The 22,089-nt window shown below is 44.9% G+C and overlaps 2 protein-coding genes across 2 annotated transcripts; one reads left to right on the top strand and one right to left on the bottom strand.

Moving 5' to 3' along the window:
- Window positions 1–8,287: 8,287 nt before the first annotated feature.
- ufsp1 (UFM1-specific peptidase 1) lies at window positions 8,288–9,722 on the top strand. Its single transcript, XM_084329571.1, has one exon. It carries the CDS (start codon window positions 8,440–8,442, stop codon window positions 8,941–8,943), a length of 504 nt encoding a protein of 167 aa, XP_084185697.1. The 5' UTR covers window positions 8,288–8,439; the 3' UTR covers window positions 8,944–9,722.
- Window positions 9,723–17,066: 7,344 nt separating this feature from the next.
- LOC311238139 (endonuclease domain-containing 1 protein) lies at window positions 17,067–18,964 on the bottom strand (the record flags this gene model as incomplete). The annotated part of the gene is made up of 2 exons (XM_084326146.1): window positions 17,067–17,648; window positions 18,638–18,964. The coding sequence occupies 2 exons, from the start codon at window positions 18,962–18,964 to the stop codon at window positions 17,067–17,069; spliced, it is 909 nt and encodes a 302-aa protein (XP_084182272.1).
- Window positions 18,965–22,089: the final 3,125 nt, after the last annotated feature.

Here is a 22,089-nt window from a genome sequence, read left to right as displayed (position 1 = left end):
ACAAAACCGCAGCGGTAAAATACAATAAAAGTTATTATTACAAGATGGCTGTCATGTAGGTGTCGCTAGAGTTCTTTCTCTCTCGTCATCAGGTAGGTTGGTGACTGACAGCTCGTTGTCATAGCTACAAAAGGCTCGCGCTGCGTTTTTTTTTTCTCACCGCAAGCGCTCTACCCCAGTACTTCCAGTGCACTGCCAGCGTTTTTCAGCTGGAAATGTGAGATAGGTGGACGCATGCCCTTACTCAGCTGCAGTTCTGTGGAACAGCCTGAACAGCCTGCCCAGCAGCATAGACAGGCCCCCAGGTTAATCATGGCTATCGGCATAGGAAAGAGAGGGTAGCATATTTATTTATTATTCTTTTATCTTCAACTGTATATGCATATTGTATCTTAATGTTTTATGATGTTGTTTTATGTTGATGTATGTCCTGTTTTTTCTCGGTGGGCCAACACACCTTGGGGCCAATATAATTAGATTTATAAAAATGTAAAAAGGTTTGGTCAACAACCGGCCCATAAAGCAGAGAACTGCACATGATCTCACACACATCCAAAAACTCGAATCATCACACATGCATTTCATTTTGGGCGTTTGAATACGGCCACCAGTGATGTCATCGGGGACATTGAATCCTTGTGTTAATTACAGCTCAATGAAATTATAAGGTAGCTGTAGCTGAGGGGCTACACAACCCTGACTGTATTTAAATAATGAGCTTGACAAATACTAAATGATTAATTAACCAATATTAAATATACACAAGATGGCGGACACTATTAACTGGGAGGGGACAGGGGTACCAAGTTGAATAATCACATTTAATGTTTAACATAAAAATACGAGGACGGAGATGATGTTCTCTGGAGTTCCTAATGTAGAGTAGACCCGTGGGAGACAGTCCTGTCGTCGCTGGATAGGGGGTCTCGTATGGACCGGGTTCCTATAGTCCAACGCCCGAACCTCGGGTTCAATAGCTAGCTAGCCTTTTATGCTAAGGCTAACCTGCACGCAGTCCGCAGTAGCTAGCTGAATCCAGAATGCAGCCGAACTCAGCCCAAAGTCTCTTCACCGTCCTTTGCTATCTGCACGTCGGCAGGTCTATAATCGAAGTATGTTACTTCAATTCTTCCAAACTATATCACGCTGCCGTTTCCAACTCGTAGCTCACCAACGTTGTAATTACATCTCACTAGCAGACCAGCTCTCTCGTAATACACTGTGGCTGTTTTCCTGCTGCGCCAACACTGGACATTTTCGTACACTCTACAGGTGCATGGGCTCACGCTGTCTACGGCGCGATGAAGGGACATATGAAAAGGGGCGAATGATAAAAATACTCTATATATATATTATACAAATAAACAACATACAAGGTATATCACCCCACTTCTTAGGGACCTGCACTGGCTCCCCATTGCTGCACGTATCCGCTTCAAGGCCCTCGACCTGGCATACCGTGCGGCAAAGGAAACCGCTCCAGCCTACCTCCGGTCAATGGTCTCTAACTACACACCCTCAAGACCCCTACGCTCTGCATCTTCTGGCCGCCTCAGACCTACTCCTATCCGAGCTCCGGGAGGGTCATCAAAGAGAAGCCGCCTATTCTCGGTCCTTGCCCCACAATGGTGGAATGAACTACCCACCCCAGTTAGGACAGCCGAATCCCGTCCAATCTTTCGCCGTCTACTAAAGACGCACTTCTTCAACCATTATCTGAAATAATGGGAAACATTTTAAAAAAATTTAAAAAGATCTAACCCCAACTAACCTTACTGTCATGCACTTGTCCTAATATACTAACCTACACTGCAGCACTCAACATTTTGATGAACATTGTTACTCAGCTGATAGAGTTGTTCCCTTCCTGATGACTTGTCGTACAGAACTTGTAAGTCGCTTTGGATAAAAGCGTCAGCTAAATGACTAAATGTAAATGTATAGAAAATAATAAATGTGGACTTTAGGTGTTAATCTGGACCTTCAGAACAGTAGCAGTCCCTATAAAACAATGTATTGCTACTTTTTCTATCTACATCATTTCATGGAGCTGTAATTAAAACACCACAAGGATTCAATGTCCCTGAATTTAGGATATACACACTAAATGCATGTCTGCAAAAATTATTAGAGTTTTTGGATTTGTGTGATTATGTGCAAAATAAAATCAGCATTACTTTTTGACGAAGTAAAAACAACACATTTGTATTGATAGTGGAGGATTCCCTGTATGGCATAAAAAGGTTTCACTTTTTCACTTTCCAGCTATGGAATTCTAGACTTTCTATCATAGCGTATTCATATCTAGCTAAATTAAATCATCTCAGATCTGTTTTGGGGTTCCTCGGCGGGAGGAAGGTCGACTGACCCGTGTTTTGTGATGAACCTGTATCTGGGCGAGGAGAGGGGGTCAGGGGTCAGCGTGGCAACACAGTAGTCCACATAGATCCTGAGAGGAGGGTGCAGAGGGGCCTCGACAGTGGCCTCCAGGAGCACTGCTTCCCCCTGCTGGTACACTGAGGAACTCCGTGGAGAGCTCCAGTCATCTATGGATTAAATGGTAAATGGACTGCATTTATATAGCAGCTTTTATCCAAAGCACTTTACAACTCACGCCTCACATTCACCATTAATCAGCATAATAAATAGCTTAATATGGATAGTAATCCAACATTACTCCTCTGAATTCTCTGAAGAAATGCATTTGTGTGGGAAACTGTCTATGTGTAACTAGGATGGATATGAGGACTGTGTGTATGTGTAACTAGGATGGATATGAGGACTGTGTGTGTGTGTAACTAGGAGGGATATGAGGACCATGTCTATGTGTAACTAGGAGGGATATGAGGACTGTGTCTATGTATGTCTAGGAGGGATATGAGGACTGTTTGTATGTGTAACTAGGAGGGATATGAGGACTGTGTGTATGTGTAACTAGGAGGGATATGAGGACTGTGTGTATGTGTGACTAGGAGGGATATGAGGACTGTGTGTGTGTGTGTGTAACTAGGAGGGATATGAGGACTTTGTGTATGTGTAACTAGGAGGGATATGAGGACTGTGTGTATGTGTAACTAGGAGGGATATGAGGACTGTGTGTGTAACTAGGAGGGATATGAGGACTGTGTATATGTGTAACTAGGAGTGATATGAGGACTGTGTCTATGTATGACTAGGAGGGATATGAGGACTGTGTGTCTGTGTAACTAGGAGGGGTATGAGGACTGTGTATGTGTAACTAGGAGGGAGGGATATGAGGACTGTGTGTGTGTGTAACTAGGAGGGATATGAGGACTGTGTGTGTGTAACTAGGAGGGATATGAGGACTGTGTCTATGTGTAACTAGGAGGGATATGAGGACTGTATGTGTAACTAGGAGGGATATGAGGACTGTGTGTATGTGTAACTAGGAGGGATATGAGGACTGTGTGTATGTGTAACTAGGAGGGATATGAGGACTGTTTGTATGTAACTAGGAGGGATATGAGGACTGTGTGTATGTGTAACTAGGAGGGATATGAGGACTGTGTGTGTGTGTAACTAGGATGGATATGAGGACTGTGTGTATGTAACTAGGAGGGATATGAGGACTGTGTGTGTATGTGTAACTAGGAGGGATATGAGGACTGTGTGTGTATGTGTAACTAGGAGGGATATGAGGACTGTGTGTGTGTAACTAGGATGGATATGAGGACTGTGTGTATGTAACTAGGAGGGATATGAGGACTGTGTGTGTATGTGTAACTAGGAGGGATATGAGGACTGTGTGTGTAACTAGGATGGATATGAGGACTGTGTGTATGTAACTAGGAGGGATATGAGGACTGTGTGTGTATGTAACTAGGAGGGATATGAGGACTGTGTGTATGTAACTAAAAGGGATATGAGGACTGTGTGTATGTGTAACTAGGAGGGATATGAGGACTGTGTCTATGTGTAACTAGGAGGGATATGAGGACTGTGTGTATGTGTAACTAGGAGGGATATGAGGACTGTGTCTATGTGTAACTAGGAGGGATATGAGGACTGTGTGTATGTGTAACTAGGAGGGATATGAGGACTGTGTGTAACTAGGAGGGATATGAGGACTATGTGTATGTGTAACTAGGAGGGATATGAGGACTGTGTGTGTGTAACTAGGAGGGATATGAGGACTGTGTGTGTGTGTAACTAGGAGGGATAAGAGGACTGTGTGTAACTAGGAGGGATATGAGGACTGTGTGTATGTGTAACTAGGAGGGATATGAGGACTGTGTGTGCGTGTAACTAGGAGGGATATGAGGACTGTGTGTATGTGTAACTGGGAGGGATATGAGGACTGTGTGTATGTGTAACTAGGAGGGACATGAGGACTGTGTGTGTGTGTAACTAGGAGGGATATGAGGACTATGTGTGTGTAACGGGGATGGATATGACGACTGTGTGTATGTGTAACTAGGAGGGATATGAGGACTATGTGTGTGTGTGTAACTAGGAGGGATATGAGGACTATGTGTGTGTGTGTAACTGGGATGGATATGAGGACTGTGTGTATGTGTAACTAGGATGGATATGAGGACTGTGTGTATGTGTAACTAGGAGGGATATGAGGACTATGTGTGTGTGTGTAACTGGGATGGATATGAGGACTGTGTGTATGTGTAACTAGGAGGGATATGAGGATTGTGTGTATGTGTAACTAGGAGGGATATGAGGATTGTGTGTATGTGTAACTAGGAGGGATATGAGGACTGTGTGTATGTGTAACTAGGAGGGATATGAGGACTGTGTGTATGTGTAACTGGGAGGGATATGAGGACTGTGTGTATGTGTAACTAGGAGGGATATGAGGACTATGTGTATGTGTAACTAGGAGGGATATGAGGACTGTGTGTGTGTAACTAGGAGGGACATGAGGACTGTGTGTATGTGTAACTAGGAGGGATATGAGGACTATGTGTGTGTGTGTAACTGGGATGGACATGAGGACTGTGTGTATGTGTAACTAGGAGGGATATGAGGACTATGTGTGTGTGTGTAACTGGGATGGATATGAGGACTGTGTTTATGTGTAACTGGGAGGGATATGAGGACTATGTGTGTGTGTGTAACTGGGATGGATATGAGGACTGTGTTTATGTGTAACTGGGAGGGATATGAGGACTATGTGTATGTGTAACTAGGTGGGATATGAGGACTGCGTGTATGTGTAACTAGGATGGATATGAGGACTGTGTGTATGTGTAACTAGGATGGATATGAGGACTGTGTGTGTGTAACTAGGATGGATATGAGGACTGTGTGTGTGTGTAACTGGGAGGGATATGAGGACTGTGTGTGTGTAACTAGGAGTGATATGAGGACTGTGTGTGTGTGTAACTGGGAGGGATATGAGGACTGTGTGTGTGTAACTAGGAGGGATATGAGGAGTCGGGACTGTGTGTGTGTATGTGTAACTGGGAGGGATATGAGGACTGTGTGTGTATGTGTAACTGGGAGGGATATGAGGAAAGACACATTTCAACTGCCTTGTGTAACTTCACAATTCATCTACAAACATTGTAACCTGTCATGGTGTGAAGGGAGAAATGCAGCAGGCCAAAAGCACCGATGGTGGACGTCATGGGCAACCAGGTTGGGGTCAAAGATTCACCACTCACTCTCTGCTTCCTGAGAGCAACAGGGAGAGAAGCACAAGTCAAATCACATTAAGTGAAGTTTATTTATATGGGGCATAATCCAATCTACTGTTACAGTAATGGATCAAAATCGGTACTTGGTAAAGTGGGATTGTTGCATCCCTAATAATTAGCATATTCTCACCATTACACTGCAGCTAAAGACTAGTTTAGCTACGTCCAATGATCGAAGGGTTGGTGGTTCGAATCCCGCTCAAGCCCATGTCCATCCCATTGCCGTTGTGTCCTTGGGCAAGACACTTAACCTACTTGCCTCGTATGAATGTGTATGCATGTGAATGAATGTTGGTGGTGGTCGGAGGGGCCGTAGGCGTTGATTATTCGCCACGCTTCCGTGAGTCTGCCTCAGGGCAGCTCTGGCTGCAATTGTAGCTTACCACCACCGGTATGACTGTGTATGAACGAATAATGGACTCTGTGAAGCACTCTCAGTCAGAGAAGAGCGCTATATAAATCCAATCCATTATTATTATTATTAGTTGACGAGCTAAAACTAGTACATTTACAGTAAGCCTGATTGGTGTGCAGTAAAGTAGGCTAAATCCAATTAATTCAGCTCTGGTTATTCTGTACAAATGTAAATCTCCCATCACAGCAATATTAAAGGATATATATTCCGAATTTTGGACCCTCACCTTAGCTCCAGTCTGCACAAGCCCCGAGAAAAAAATAATAAAAAAAAGCATGTAAAAGCCACCACTTCAGATGCATCCCAAAGTCAGTTTCAGCGTTTATTTCAGGATTTGTACAGACTGGAGCGTGGCCTTGATGACTTTGCACTCGTTTTGCGGTTAACTAGCCAGAGGTGCAGGTATCCAGTATGAAAAACCGCATAGGTTGTAGACTTATGATAAATTGAAAATGGGGGACCCTGATGTAAACAAGATGAAAGTCTTTCTCTGGTCTGCATCCCCTTAACAATTGTGTGTATTGAGCCGTACTGTATTGTATCCATTCTGCAATCTGTTAATAACATTTTCAATCAATCAATCAATCAATCAATCAATCAATCAATCAATCAATAAATCAATCAATCAATCACCTCTACCAACTGAGGTCACTGGTAAGTAGGGAATATCTCAAATATCCAAAATCCTCATTTTACCCTTTAATCTTTCATCACATCACCTCTTATAATGGCAGTCGATGGGTATGACAGTCCCTCTGACCACCAGACTGGCTGGCGAGGTGGGCATGGCGGCTGGAGACAGAACCAACTGGTTGAAGTAGATCAGCCACTCTCCAGACACCTGGGTAGAAGGGGAAAAGGTAACTGCATCCATCCACTAAATCCAGACTGGTAATGTAAAAGGATATTCTTTCATCGTTGCCCTCCTAGTAAAACTGAATTCTTACTCTGGATTTTGTTCCACATTCTTTTAGTCCAGCATAAATGACCATTTCAGATTTTGAGAGGGGGCCCTCTGAAACAGGTCTGCAAAAGTCCTCGGTTGAATTCTCACCCAGTTGGACATAGCTAGGTAAGAAAGGTAGGCCTCTTTTTTCTAAAAACTCCCGCTTGACCGTTATTCGCATCCTGGTTTCTTCACAATTAACCCGCAGTCCAACGTTATTATTATCCCTAATTATTGCGAATGTACTACTACAACCGCCGGGCACAACAACTAGAGAAAATATAAAATGTAAAGGCCACCACTTCAGATACTTTATTAACGACTTCGTCATGATGATGATTCTGTTTTTGGAAACACTGTAAACGACGCTTTTCAAAAACAACAGGTCCTGCCGCGGCTCAGGTGCAATCAAGTCAGCAGGTGCGTGTTGTGCGCGAGAGGCCGCTGGATCCGCGCGCGCACCGGTAGGCGGGGCAATTGATTGATTGATTGTTGTATGAACAGATTGCAGAATGGGTACAATACAGTACGGCTCAATACACACAATTGTTAAGGAGATGTAGTAGTAGTAGTAGTTTATTCAGTCATCATCTGACACAATACAACACCATAACAATTTTTGATTTTACAGTGAGTGTAAGGTACGGACTGAAGCATAATGCTTATATATGCCTGGCTGTCCTATATTCTTAACAAAAATTAAGGAAATAGCTAATTGTGTGTATTGAGCCGTACTGTATTGTACCCATTCTGCAATCAGTTAAATAAAGTTTTCAATCAATCAATTGTTACCATGACGCGCAAAGCGGAACTGAAATGTTTTAGCGTGCGCACACGGGGGGCGTATATTGGAGTCACACACACACACACACCAAACAGCTGTCAAAAGAAAACAGAGGTTTTCTGTGGTCAGTTAGTTAGTTTAGATAGTTTCGCCAACAACAATAATGGATGAAACGGCCACTGATATCGACAGTTCAGCTGCTGCAGTAACTTTAAACGAGGACGGAATTGACTGGGGAGGAGAGGTGAATTGAAAATGGGGGACCCTGATGTAAACAAGACGAAAGTCTTTCTCTGGTCTGCATCCCCTTAACAATTGTGTGTATTGAGCTGTACTGTATTGTACCCATTCTGCAATCTGTTAAATAAAGTTTTCATGCATTCATTCATTCATTCATTCATTCATTCAGGTGGCAGTGAGAGGGAAGGAGGAGAGCACGAAGAAGAGCAGCTACACACTCTGGGAGGAGACTTTAGTGAAGAATGCACACTATGGACTTCCAGGTCCACTTGCAGATTCTGTCAAATGTTCCTTGGTATCAGGAGAGTGTTTCTACTTCCACTATGGCTGCGATGGCAACGACGACAGAGGCTGGGGATGTGGCTACCGGAGCGTTCAGACGATGGCCTCCTGGCTATACTGCAGCGGGTCCCCACCAAGGGGCCACCACAGGGCCCCACCAAGCCTCCCTGAGATCCAACAAGCCTTGGTGTCCATGGGGGACAAACCAAGCCCGTTCTCAGGTTCCAGGGAGTGGATAGGGACATTTGAAGCCTCCCTGGCCCTCGACTACTTCTACGACGTGCCCTGTAAGGTTGTCCATGTGAGGGGTGGAGGGACGGAGTTGGAGCAGGTGGCGGTGGAAGAGCTCCATCAGCACTTCCAGAAACACGGGTCTCCGGTGATGATGGGTGGGGACAGAGACAACTCCTCTAAGGGATTATTGGGGGTATGTACCGGGGACGAGGGCAGTTACCTGCTGGTCATGGACCCTCATTACTATGGACCTCCGCTGGACAAGGCAGAACTACAGGGGCGAGGATGGGTGGCGTGGAAGAGGGTGTCATCCCTGGATCAATGCTCGTTTTACAACCTCTGTCTCCCCCAGACTGCCAAGACACGATAGAGGACGTCAAGGCTATTTTTGCCTTCTTGGTCATACATAAGCTAATTACACACATCAAATTTCAAATCCACAACTGAATAGTTTAGCTGTAAATTCATTGTGACAAAATGTGAATTTCCTGGTTTTGACAATATCCCAATCAGATGGACATGATAGTCTCGGTGGACTGAGCCAGGAATCAGGAATGGAGCTGCACTGCCATCTTGTGGATGGTTCTGATATAGCCCCACAGTTCTTTGCTGAGTAAACTATTTGGACGTATACCCACTACCTAGTTATTTTTTTATGCCATGACAGTCTCTTGACTATATTTCAACACTGCTTCTTCCTCTCTGTTGATGAGAAGTAAAATGAGAATAGTTGATCATTTCAAGAATTTCTTTTTTCTTTTCATAATTTTTATTCAAAATGTTTTTCATGCACATTTATATTCATTATTATGTTTTGGTCTTTAAAGGTAGAATCTGTAAGGCAGTCAAACAGCGACCTACTGTTGGCGTTCCCCACTAGGTATTGCGATTTGTAAAACATTTTTGCTTTGGTTTGATGTATGGGTTGGACTGTAATTATATTGTATATATTTCTCCAGACCTCTTGGCGGAGCCTGATGTGTGGCCAGCAGTAGCAACCCCTCCCCCTATACCCACTGAAATCCAACCCACACCTCAGACCAAAACAAGAAACGTAAACAAAGTGCAGTACCAAGAGGGGCTCGCCCTAAAGGTCACTGTTTAACAACATTACAGATTCTACCTCCAGCATGATTGGCCTAATTTCATTTAATGTGTGAAACGCAATCTTATTTTACTTGTGGTATCTGATTACAATAAAATCCTATGACTAGAAATAATCATTTCTAATTAATTATATTAATTATTGGGCAGCAGTGGTCTAAAGGTTAGAGACGTGGACTTGTGACCAGAGGGTCGCTGGTTCGATCCCCGTAATCGCTCTTCCCTCCCTAAATACCCCATCGCCGATGTTCCCTTGAGCAAGGCACACAGCCCCCCCACTGCTCCAGTGGAGCTGGTCACTGACCAACAGTGTCAGACTGTGGTTGTACTGGGCAGCTCCTAGTGGTCAACAGTGTCAGACTGTGGTTGTACTGGGCAGCTCCTAGTGGTCAACAGTGTCAGACTGTGGTTGTACTGGGCAGCTCCTAGTGGTCAACAGTGTTAGGCTGTGGTTGTACTGGGCAGCTCCTAGTGGTCAACAGTGTCAGACTGTGGTTGTACTGGGCAGCTCCTAGTGGTCAACAGTGTCAGACTGTGGTTGTACTGGGCAGCTCCTAGTGATCAACAGTGTCAGACTGTGGTTGTACTGGGCAGCTCCTAGTGGTCAACAGTGTTAGGCTGTGGTTGTACTGGGCAGCTCCTAGTGGTCAACAGTGTCAGACTGTGGTTGTACTGGGCAGCTCCTAGTGGTCAACAGTGTCAGACTGTGGTTGTACTGGGCAGCTCCTAGTGGTCAACAGTGTCAGACTGTGGTTGTACTGGGCAGCTCCTAGTGGTCAAGTTTCAGACTGGTTGTACTGGGCAGCTCCTAGTGGTCAACAGTGTCAGACTGTGGTTGTACTGGGCAGCTCCTAGTGGTCAACAGTTTCAGATTGGTTGTACTGGGCAGCTCCTAGTGGTCAACAGTGTCAGCCTGTGGTTGTACTGGGCAGCTCCTAGTGGTCAACAGTGTCAGACTGTGGTTGTACTGGGCAGCTCCTAGTGGTCAACAGTGTCAGACTGTGGTTGTACTGGGCAGCTCCTAGTGGTCAACAGTGTCAGACTGTGGTTGTACTGGGCAGCTCCTAGTGGTCAACAGTGTTAGGCTGTGGTTGTACTGGGCAGCTCCTAGTGGTCAACAGTGTCAGACTGTGGTTGTACTGGGCAGCTCCTAGTGGTCAACAGTGTCAGACTGTGGTTGTACTGGGCAGCTCCTAGTGGTCAACAGTGTCAGACTGTGGTTGTACTGGGCAGCTCCTAGTGGTCAACAGTGTTAGGCTGTGGTTGTACTGGGCAGCTCCTAGTGGTCAACAGTGTCAGACTGTGGTTGTACTGGGCAGCTCCTAGTGGTCAACAGTGTCAGACTGTGGTTGTACTGGGCAGCTCCTAGTGGTCAACAGTGTCAGACTGTGGTTGTACTGGGCAGCTCCTAGTGGTCAACAGTGTCAGACTGTGGTTGTACTGGGCAGCTCCTAGTGGTCAACAGTGTCAGACTGTGGTTGTACTGGGCAGCTCCTAGTGGTCAACAGTGTTAGGCTGTGGTTGTACTGGGCAGCTCATAGTGGTCAACAGTGTCAGACTGTGGTTGTACTGGGCAGCTCCTAGTGGTCAACAGTGTCAGACTGTGGTTGTACTGGGCAGCTCCTAGTGGTCAACAGTGTCAGACTGTGGTTGTACTGGGCAGCTCCTAGTGGTCAACAGTGTCAGACTGTGGTTGTACTGGGCAGCTCCTAGTGGTCAACAGTGTCAGACTGTGGTTGTACTGGGCAGCTCCTAGTGGTCAACAGTGTCAGACTGTGGTTGTACTGGGCAGCTCCTAGTGGTCAAGTTTCAGACTGGTTGTACTGGGCAGCTCCTAGTGGTCAACAGTGTCAGACTGTGGTTGTACTGGGCAGCTCCTAGTGGTCAACAGTTTGAGATTGGTTGTACTGGGCAGCTCCTAGTGGTCAACAGTGTCAGCCTGTGGTTGTACTGGGCAGCTCCTAGTGGTCAACAGTGTCAGACTGTGGTTGTACTGGGCAGCTCCTAGTGGTCAACAGTGTCAGACTGTGGTTGTACTGGGCAGCTCCTAGTGGTCAACAGTGTCAGACTGTGGTTGTACTGGGCAGCTCCTAGTGGTCAACAGTGTCAGACTGGTTGTACTGGGCAGCTCCTAGTGGTCAACAGTGTCAGACTGTGGTTGTACTTTGTGGCGTGTGATTGATTGATTGATTGATTGAAAACTTTATTAACAGATTGCAGAATGGGTACAATACAGTACAGCTCAATACACACAATTGTTAAGGGGATGCAGACCAGAGAAAGACTTTTGTCTTGTTTACATCAGGGTCCCCCATTTTCAATTCATCAGGATCAGGTGTGTGAGCGATTGTGGCGTGTGTGAGGAAGGGACAGGAGGGAGAGTACAGGGACCAGGTGGGAGCCTTCAGCAACTGGAGCGAACGGAACAGCTTTCTCCTGAACGCAACAAAGACCAAGGAGATGGTACTGGACTTCCGCAGGTCGAAACCACCTCTGCAACCAGTCAGCATACGGGGAAACAACATTGCGACGGTGCAGACATACAAATATTTAGGTGTGCACCTAGACGATAAGCTGGCCTGGGCTGCAAACGCGGAAGCGCTCTACAAGAAAGGACAGAGCCGGCTGTTCTTCCTTAGGAGGCTCAGGTCTTTAATGTGTGTGGGGAAATGTTGTTCATGTTCTATCAGGCAGTGGTGGCAAGTGTGCTCCTCTATGCCGCTGTCTGCTGGGGTGGTAATACCACGGCCAGGGATGCCAGGCGGCTGGATAAGCTGGTGAAAAAGGCTGGCTCAGTGGTGGGGAGGAGACTGGACCCACTGGGGACCGTGGTGGAGAGCCGCACGCAGAGCAAGCTGCTGGCCATCATGGACAATACCAACCACCCTCTCCACCACACCCTGGTGGGGCAGAGCAGCAGTCGCAGCGGACGGCTCATCTCCCTGCACTCACGGACTGAGCGGCACAGGAGGTCCTTTGTCCCCACAGCCATCAGACTGTACAACAGCGTAATATAGTGCGGGGGACCTTGACCTCTGACCCACACAACTGTTTTTACACCTGTTTTTATACACTGTTTTAAAAAAAATTTATACACTGTTTTTCATACACCTGCTTTTATCTCATCACGCTCCTATTGATATTGATAGATATGATTTAATTGAATTTTATCATGTAGTTATTTTTAATTCATGATGCATTGCAGACATAACGTGAAATAACTGAATGAGAACTGTCAATGTCTGTATACTGTGTGAGCTGCGAGATACCCTGAATTTCCCCAAGGGGATTAATAAAGTATCTATCTACTGGGCAGCGGCCAGGTGTGAATGTGTGGAACTTTGTGAGAAAGAGGATCCAAGCTCAGCAACCCCTGGGAAGATAAAGGTAAATAAATAAGATACCATTAAAGATGTATTTAGTAGAGGACAGCCCTACATCATTAACCTCTTGTTTCTGTTAGAATAGTGCAGGAATGCTCCAGAGCCTTTACCCCTTTCACAAGAACCTCTTGATACTCTGAGGCCAACATGCTTTAATGAAACTCACTCAGGATTTGCACAAGGTCATTGAAGTGCTTAAAGTGCTTGATTTTTTTTTACCAAAAAAAAGTCAAGGCCTGGAATTCCTTGAAAACAACCAATTTTTTAACAGGGTGCTTAAAAATTCCTTGAAATTAAAATCAACCATTATTTTTTGTTCAACCATTATTTTTTGTGGTTAAAAAAAAAATATATATATATATTTAAAGTGTAACTAATTGTCAGAAATAGGTTTTAAGACATAAATATTGGACCAGATTTTTTTTCTATAGAAAACAGCATTTAAAAGTGAATTGTATCCTTTTTAAACAAAAAATTGTGCTTGGAAAGGTACTTGAAAGTCCTTGAATTTCATTTAGCAATGTCTGTGCATACCTTCTATGCAAGGTTTGAGGCTGGGAATAACAGCACCAGCCTACAAACCACTGCAATGGAGGGGGGGGGGGGGGGGCACTGCTGATGGAGACTCAGTGTTCAGGATAACAGAACATGAGGTGAGGAGGACCTTTAAGAAAGTGAATATCAGGAAGGCAGCAGGACCGGACGGCATCCCCGGCTGTGTCCTAAAAGTCTGTGCCGACCAACTGGCCCTGGTATTCACTGACATATTTAACCTGTCCTTGGAACTAGGGATGGGTACCGAATTCGGTACTTTTGAGGTACCGAACCGAAACACGTCGGTACTACCGAGTATCGAATCAAGTGAGATACCGATTTTTTTTTCTTTTCATGCCAACGTTCACACGCACAATATATGCTTACCTAGGATTTGACTTGATTCAACAACAAAGCAGTCGGAGCAATGGCAAGCCGAAAACTGTCGAAATTGTAGTTATTTGAAGTTTGGATTTTTTTTCCACGACTGAGGTAGGTAAATAAAATTTCTTGAGACTAAAGTACAGAAAAAAGGTACCGTTGGGTACCGGTATCGATTCACAGGTACCGGTACCGGTATCGGTTCAAATGTGAAAGGTACCCATCCCTACTTGGAACAGGCTGTCATCCCCACCTGTCTGAAGAAGTCCACCATTATCCCTGTACCCAAAAAATCTATGCCTGCTTGCCTCAACGACTACCGCCCTGTAGCTCTCACCTCCATAGCCATGAAGTGCTTTGAGAAGCTAGTGAAGGGCTACATCTGTTCCTCCCTCCCCATCAACCTGGACCCCCTGCAATTTGCATATCGCCCCAACAGATCCACGGAGGACGCCATAGCCCATGTGCTGCACACAGCAGCATCACACCTGGACAAGAGGCAGGGAAACTATGTGAGAATGCTGTTCATCGACTACAGCTCAGCATTCAATACCATAGTCCCCTCCAAACTCATAGCCAAGCTCAGGGACCTGGGCTTGAACTATGACCTCTGCCAGTGGGTCTTGGACTTCCTGACGGGTAGACCCCAGGTGGTGAGAGCAGGCAACTGCACCTCCTCATCCATCACGCTCAACATAGGGGCCCCCCAGGGCTGTGTTCTGAGTCCCCTCCTCTACTCGCTGTACACACACGACTGTGTGGCACAGTGGAACAACAACACAATCATCAAATTTGCTGATGACACAGTAGTGGTGGGGATCTCTGCCAATGACGAGAGGGCCTACCTGGAAGAGGTAAAGAATCTGTCGCAGTGGTGTCAGGAGAACTGCCTCTCCCTGAACATCAGCAAAACAAAAGAGATGATTGTGGATTTCAGGAGGTCGGGGGTCAGGGACTACTGCCCCCTCAGCATCGACGGGGCACCGGTTGAGAGAGTGAACAGTTTTAAGTACCTCGGAGTCCACATAACCAAGGACTTGACATGGACATTGACAGTGTTATGAAGAAGGCACGGCAACGCCTCTACTTCTTTAGGCGCCTAAGGAAGTTCCAAGTCAGTCAGAAGATCCTTAAGAACTTCTACTCATGCACAATAGAGAGCATCCTGACTGGCAATATCACCTCCTGGTTTGGGAATAGCACTGCACAAGACTGTAGCAGACTACAGAGAGTGGCCCGTTCAGCCGAACGCACAATTGGAGGTGGGCTTCCCACTCTCCAAGACATTTACAACAAGCGGTGCATGGGTAAGGCTAAGAGAATAATCAAAGACTCCAGCCACCCAAACAACTGCCTCTTTGAACTGCTGCGGTCAGGCAAGCGATACCGGAGTCTCAAGGCAAGCACAGAGAGACTCAGAAGAAGCTTCTATCCTCAGGCCATCAGAATGCTAAATGACAATAACACTATGTAACAACCATCAAATGCACTCACAGCACACACATCCACACGTACACACTCACTTTAAACAAACAACTCACTGTAGCACCCACTTTACCCACTTTAGACACCTAAACACACTTTATATTTATTGGTAAAGAATTTGCACTACAACCCATACCTCATTACACCTTACTGTAAATTGTACCTCATCCCATTTCTGCATTGTACTGTATAGTATATAGTATATTGTATTGTAACTCAGTTACTTTTCTACTCTACATTGTACATTGTATATATGTATATTTTGAACACTTTGTCTACGTACTTTACTTCTATTTTATACTTACTATACTTATTTTATACTTATCTATTTTTATCTAGCACAATCTCTGGAGCAAAACAGAAAGAAGCATTTTATATAAAACTATTCTGTACTTCTGTATGACAACTAATAAAGAAACTTGAAACTGTGGGAACCCTGCTGCCTGATAAAAAGGCCATGACTTGGGTCTTAAATAGGACACGATAAACTTGGTGCACAAGGTATTAGAACTCAAATGTTAAGAGAGTTTCTCATCTAGAAGGGATTCTCTGACTAAACCATCTACAGATGGAAAAAGGAAACTGCTGCAACACCAGAAGGTACTGGAATCACTTGTACTGTTTTGTATTGAACTCCACGCTTTGTATTCAATGCTTTGAATAATACAGAACAAAAATACATGTAATTTACTTCATTTTATTGCCTATAACAATGTCTTATCACATATAAGTTGCGCTCTCGGGTTACAATCTGACCTGTTAAACATCTGGGCCCATATTCACAGAGGTTCCCAGAGTAGAGGAGCCTGATCTGGGGTCAGTGACCAGGAGCACTGGTCTTCTTGACCTTAATCAATCGTAAAGGAACACGCCAACATTTTCGGAAATTAGCTTACCGTCTTCTCCAGAGAGAGACAAGAAGAGAGATACCAGTTTCCTCTTTGTGCGTTCAGTAGAAAGCTATCTGGCTGCATGTTAGCCTAGCTTAGCACAATGAATGGAAGCGGACAGTGCCGGTTAGCCTTCGGGAGAGGTGTTAGTTGGACAACGCCTAGGCTAACCGGCACTGTCCGCTTCCATTCATTGTGCTAAGCTAGGCTAACGTGCAGCCAGATAGCTTCCTACTGAACGCACAGAGAGGAAACTGGAATCTATCTGCTTGTCTGTCTCTGGAGAAGACTGTAAGCTAATTTCCCAAAATGTTGGCGTGTTCCTTTAACAAATTAAAGCTTACTCTCGATCAGTGCTCCCACTTTGAGAAGTTTTGTGAATATGGACACACATGGAAAGGAATTGAGCATGACATGGGAGCAAAATGGCCATGTGTGACTATATGGCCTTGATTGATTGATTGAATTGATTGGACAATCTAAAATCACATACAATACTGGTACACAAAATGTACAGCCATCACATATAATTTAAAACCGTCGAAGATTGAAGCACAATAAAACCTTATGGTTTATTTCCATTGTGTTCCTCAAAGGGGGGGGGGGGCACAAGAAACACGGTGCAAACCACACATTATCGAGAGAGCAGCCTTGGTTTAGATCCACGTGACCTCAGACGTCTGGCACACAGACCTCAGACGTCCAGCACACAGACCTCAGACGTCCGGCACACAGTCGTTGTAGAAGATCTGGAAGTTCTTGTCCACCTCCATCCTCCCCTTGAGGAACCTCTCCAGGTTCTTCAGAGACACCTCCACCATGTGGTTGTTGACGCGGTCGTTGAGGCCGTACGCGCCGAACACGGGGAACTTGTAGCGCTCGGCGTACGGCGCGTTCTGGTCGTACTCCGTGCAGCAGTAGGCCGACCACATGTACTCCGGTATGGCGACGCGGTCCAGGTTCTCCCGGCGGATCTGGTTCCCCGAGGTGGTGACCCCCGTGACCACGAAGCCTACGCCCCGGCAGTAGTTGTTGAGGCGCTTGCGGATCAGGTCCTGGTGCTCGGCCCAGGGCCCCAGGTTGAACTCGCGGATCTGGGGTACCACGTTGGTCAGGGTGTAGGTGGAGGCCTTGTCCAGCGGGTCGGCCTGGTGCTGGTCGGGGTTGAGGTGGCCGCGCTCGTACTGGACCACGTCGGCGTAGTCCTCCAGGACCGCCTGGCTGTCCACGAAGTTCATGTGCATGCGGGAGGACTGGGGGAAGGCCTCCATGTTGCTGCTGCCCTTCTCCGAGGCCAGCTGAGGAGGAGAGGGGCGGGAAACTGTTATTGTGAGACACGGAATGAACAATGAGATGTGGAGAAAACACTATGACATTTTCCACCTCACTGAGATAATGATAATGATAATAATAATAATAATAATAATAATAATAATAATAATAATAATAATAATAATAATAATAATAATAATAATAATAATAATAATAATAATAATAATAATAATAATAATAATAATAATAATAATAATAATATATTTGGTTTGTAGGGCGCTTTATCGTTGTGGAGCAAATCTCAAAGCGCTACATTTTAAAAGAACATAAAAACTAGCAAGAGAGTAAAAAAAATAAGAGAGAATATAAAATAAGCAACACTAAAACTAGTAAAGAGTCAAAAGAACACTACAACTAGTAAAAGAGTAAAAAAACATAAAATATGTGGAGCTAAAACTAGATACAAATCAACAAAAGGCTCTATTAAAAAGATAGATTACGTTTATTGTTTCCAAAGTAGTAGTTGACTGTATTCACCCTCATTTGTACAAGAATCACATTTACTCCTCTTTCTCTTTGAATACCTTTTTACACTTGTTCTGAGTTCACACTTGTAGTGAATTTACTGACATGGGCACAAAAAAAATATAAACATTTGCAAGCAAACAAGGTCAATTTGCATAAGCGTATATAGCATGAAGTGTCTCCTTGAATTGGATATGACAATATTGTCCTATTGTAATACCATTTCACAGCCAATAAAGCAGCTTATCTCGAACTCGCTCTTTTCCCCTAAGGCAGTAGTAATATCGGTTTGTACGCTGGTGTCTCAGAGTGAATCACCTGAATACATTATGAAGAGCGTTCATCAAATATATAATGGACTCCCTGCTGAATGAACCGTTCTGTCCACTTAGCCTCCTAAGATGTTAATATTGGAGAACTAGTAGAAATCGCTAAAAGCACTGAATTATTTAACAACCATATTGGAGGAGGACAAAAGGACCGAGCTCACCTGTGGCTCGAACATCCAGGGGAAGTCCACCTTCTTCTCGCCGTCGGACTTCTTGAAGGTGTAGGCCGAGTAGACGGGGATGTGCTTGTGGGGGTCGTAGAGGGTGACGTAGCGCGGCCGGTCCTCGTAGCGCTGGCAGATCTTTCTCAGGGAGCCGCTGAGGTAGCCTCGGGGCGGCGTGCCCATGTACAGGGAGTCCTTACAGCGCTCCGCGTGGTTGAAGTCGTCCACCACCCCCGCCCCGCACCCCCGCAGCAAGGCGCTGGTCAGCAGGGCCACGACGGCCGCCCAGGGCGTGGCACCGCGGCCCGACTTAGGCACCGGCATGACGACTCGGTTTGAAAAAACCTCTCTCTCTCGAAGTCTTCACGTCTCTTCGGATCTCTCTCCTCTCTTGACCTCTTTGTGTTCGCCTTGGACCCCCTCTTCTCTGACCTTGACACACCGCCACAACTTCTGTGTCTACCTACCTAGACACCTACCTGGAATTCTTTCCAAGCTCTATCGTCTTTGCACGTCACCCTCTCTTACTTCATAGAGTTGGGTTGTGCGGATGAACTGGACTCCCGTTGTAAAGCCTTTTCCATATATTCAAAGTAGCGCGCGCACGTGTGTGTAGCAGCAGTAAGAAAGAAGCAGTAAATGTTAACAGTGTTTGAGATAAGACGGAGGTGCGGAGACTAGACGAGGACGAGGTGAGCAGGATGATTCATCTACTTCATCCTCTCTTTCTGTTTGCTGTGAGATTGAGAGGGAGAGTGAGAGTAAGTGAGAGAGAGAGAGAGAAGACCATTTAAAAGAAAGCCAGGGAGAGTCACTTGAGACCGTGTGTCTCTCAGTGCAGAACAGGACTAAAGCCGACTGATCCCTTAAAGCACTTCACCATGGAACAATGCTGATTTATTTTGCACATACTCGCTCACAGATCCCAAAACTGTTTTGCACACATTCATTTAGTTTGACAGTTATTGAGAGCAAATGAGTTTGCATTCTTTTGTTGTGTTAACACTTTCAGTGCCACCAGGGGGCGCACGACATAATAATAATAATAATGGATGTGCTTGAATGCCACCATCAACTTCAATGTTAACGTTAATATCGCCTAATCTATGTTTTAAATTATGGCTATGTGTCTAATCTGCCCGTCGCTTATCAAAGAATCATTTTCCAGTCAGTGCTGTCAAGGCAGATTGGTTTTTTATCGCTTCATTTCCGTTTGAGAGCATTTTGAAAAGCACCCGTTTTGAGGTAAAAAACAGCCCATTCTGGGCCATTCTGTGATAATCGTCTTTTACTAGAATATTCCAGAACGTTGATATTTGTCGGCCTATTTATGAATCGTTTTCAAATAAACGCTAGATGATCAATATTATACTTACACGCACGCCCATTCGAGCCGCGCGCTGATAATAGCCGTTTTCATTTCCTCATGGATTTTACAGTGAAACCGATAGAGCACATTTCACAAAACAGCTTATATCTTCATCAAAACGAGTCTGATTATCCTAACACTGATAACAATGATTCCTTACCTGACATCAGATGGTATCCAACTGGTATATTCCAATTCCTGATTACCATTCGAAAAAATCGATACGTGTATAGATCTAACGTGTATACAGTAGAACTCATGATCCGCGGCGCTCAGAGGATCCATAATGAACTCTGGTAACCCCGGCTGCATCAGTGGACTGGAAAATGTGGAGTACAGGATTTTTTCCCCCATCCATTTTCATTGAGTCCATTCCAAAATCCCTGATGTCATCTGGGAGACGATAGGGGGCGCTTTTTTCCACATCTGATCGCCGGCGGCTCTTGGGTAGGCTAGGGTAGGCTCGCGTGATGCAAAATGATTTCAGATCGCTTAAAAAATAAAAATATCCGAGAAATCTCGTGAGTGGCTTTCAACGTAACTATTATAAATCCGAGAAAACTTGTGAGTGGCAATCAAAGTGTTTTAATTACAGCTCCATGAAATGATGTAGATGAAGAAATAGCAATTCCTTGTCTTATAGGGACTGCTACCATATCATTTAATGGAGCTGTAATGTGAAAATTTGTGAAAGACTCTCTCCCAAATCCCCAAATTAGAGTGCCAAAACTCAAACTGGAGATGTCATCAAGTAAAGTCTGAAGCTGCTCCATAGATCAGATGACACTGAGAGACACCCAGGGGAATGTTCTGAGTATATGATGTTATAGATGACACTGAGAGACACCCAGGAGAATGTTCTGAGTATATGATGTTATAGATGACACTGAGAGACACCCAGGAGAATGTTCTGAGTACATGATGGTATAGATGACACTGAGAGACACCCAGGAGAATGTTCTGAGTATATGATGGTATAGATGACACTGAGAGACACCCAGGAGAATGTTCTGAGTATATGATGGTATAGATGACACTGAGAGACACCAGGGGAATGTTCTGAGTATATGATGTTATAGATGACACTGAGAGACACCCAGGAGAATGTTCTGAGTATATGATGTTATAGATGACACTGAGAGACACCCAGGAGAATGTTCTGAGTACATGATGGTATAGATGACACTGAGAGACACCCAGGAGAATGTTCTGAGTATATGATGGTATAGATGACACTGAGAGACACCCAGGAGAATGTTCTGAGTATATGATGGTATAGATGACACTGAGAGACACCCAGGAGAATGTTCTGAGTATATGATGTTATAGATGACACTGAGAGACACCCAGGAGAATGTTCTGATTATGTGATGTTATAGATGACACTGAGAGACACCCAGGAGAATGTTCTGAGTATATGATGTTATAGATGACACTGAGAGACACCCAGGGGAATGTTCTGAGTTCATGATGGTATAGACGACACTGAGAGACACCCAGGAGAATGTTCTGAGTATGTGATGTTATAGATGACACTGAGAGACACCCAGGGGAATGTTCTGAGTTCATGATGGTATAGATGACACTGAGAGACACCCAGGAGAATGTTCTGAGTATGTGATGTTATAGATGACACTGAGAGACACCCAGGAGAATGTTCTGAGTATATGATGGTATAGATGACACTGAGAGACACCAAGGAGAACGCTCTGAGTATATGATGTTATAGATGACACTGAGAGACACCCAGGAGAACGTTCTGAGTATATGATGTTATAGATGACACTGAGAGACACCCAGGAGAATGTTCTGAGTATGTGATGTTATAGATGACACTGAGAGACACCCAGGAGAATGTTCTGAGTTAATCATTTTCTGTTTCAGAACTGAGAACACTACTATAGAATAAAGCTCATTTGGATATGAAAAAGAAAACAAACACAAAACCAGTCTCCCATCCAACGGAGAAGCTCCAGACTTTATACTTGATGATGAACAAAAGTTTGATTCTTACTTGGTTTTTTCTGGTTTCTGGCTTTGGGAGAGAGAGAGTAGCTCATGTTCACCCATGATTGAACTG

The sequence above is a fragment of the Notolepis coatsorum genome (genome assembly GCF_963971535.1).
Source record: "Notolepis coatsorum genome assembly, chromosome: 1".
Lineage (NCBI taxonomy): Eukaryota > Metazoa > Chordata > Actinopteri > Aulopiformes > Paralepididae > Notolepis > Notolepis coatsorum.
Note: the sequence above shows the minus strand (reverse complement) of the source record. Positions and strands in the feature narration are given on the sequence as shown.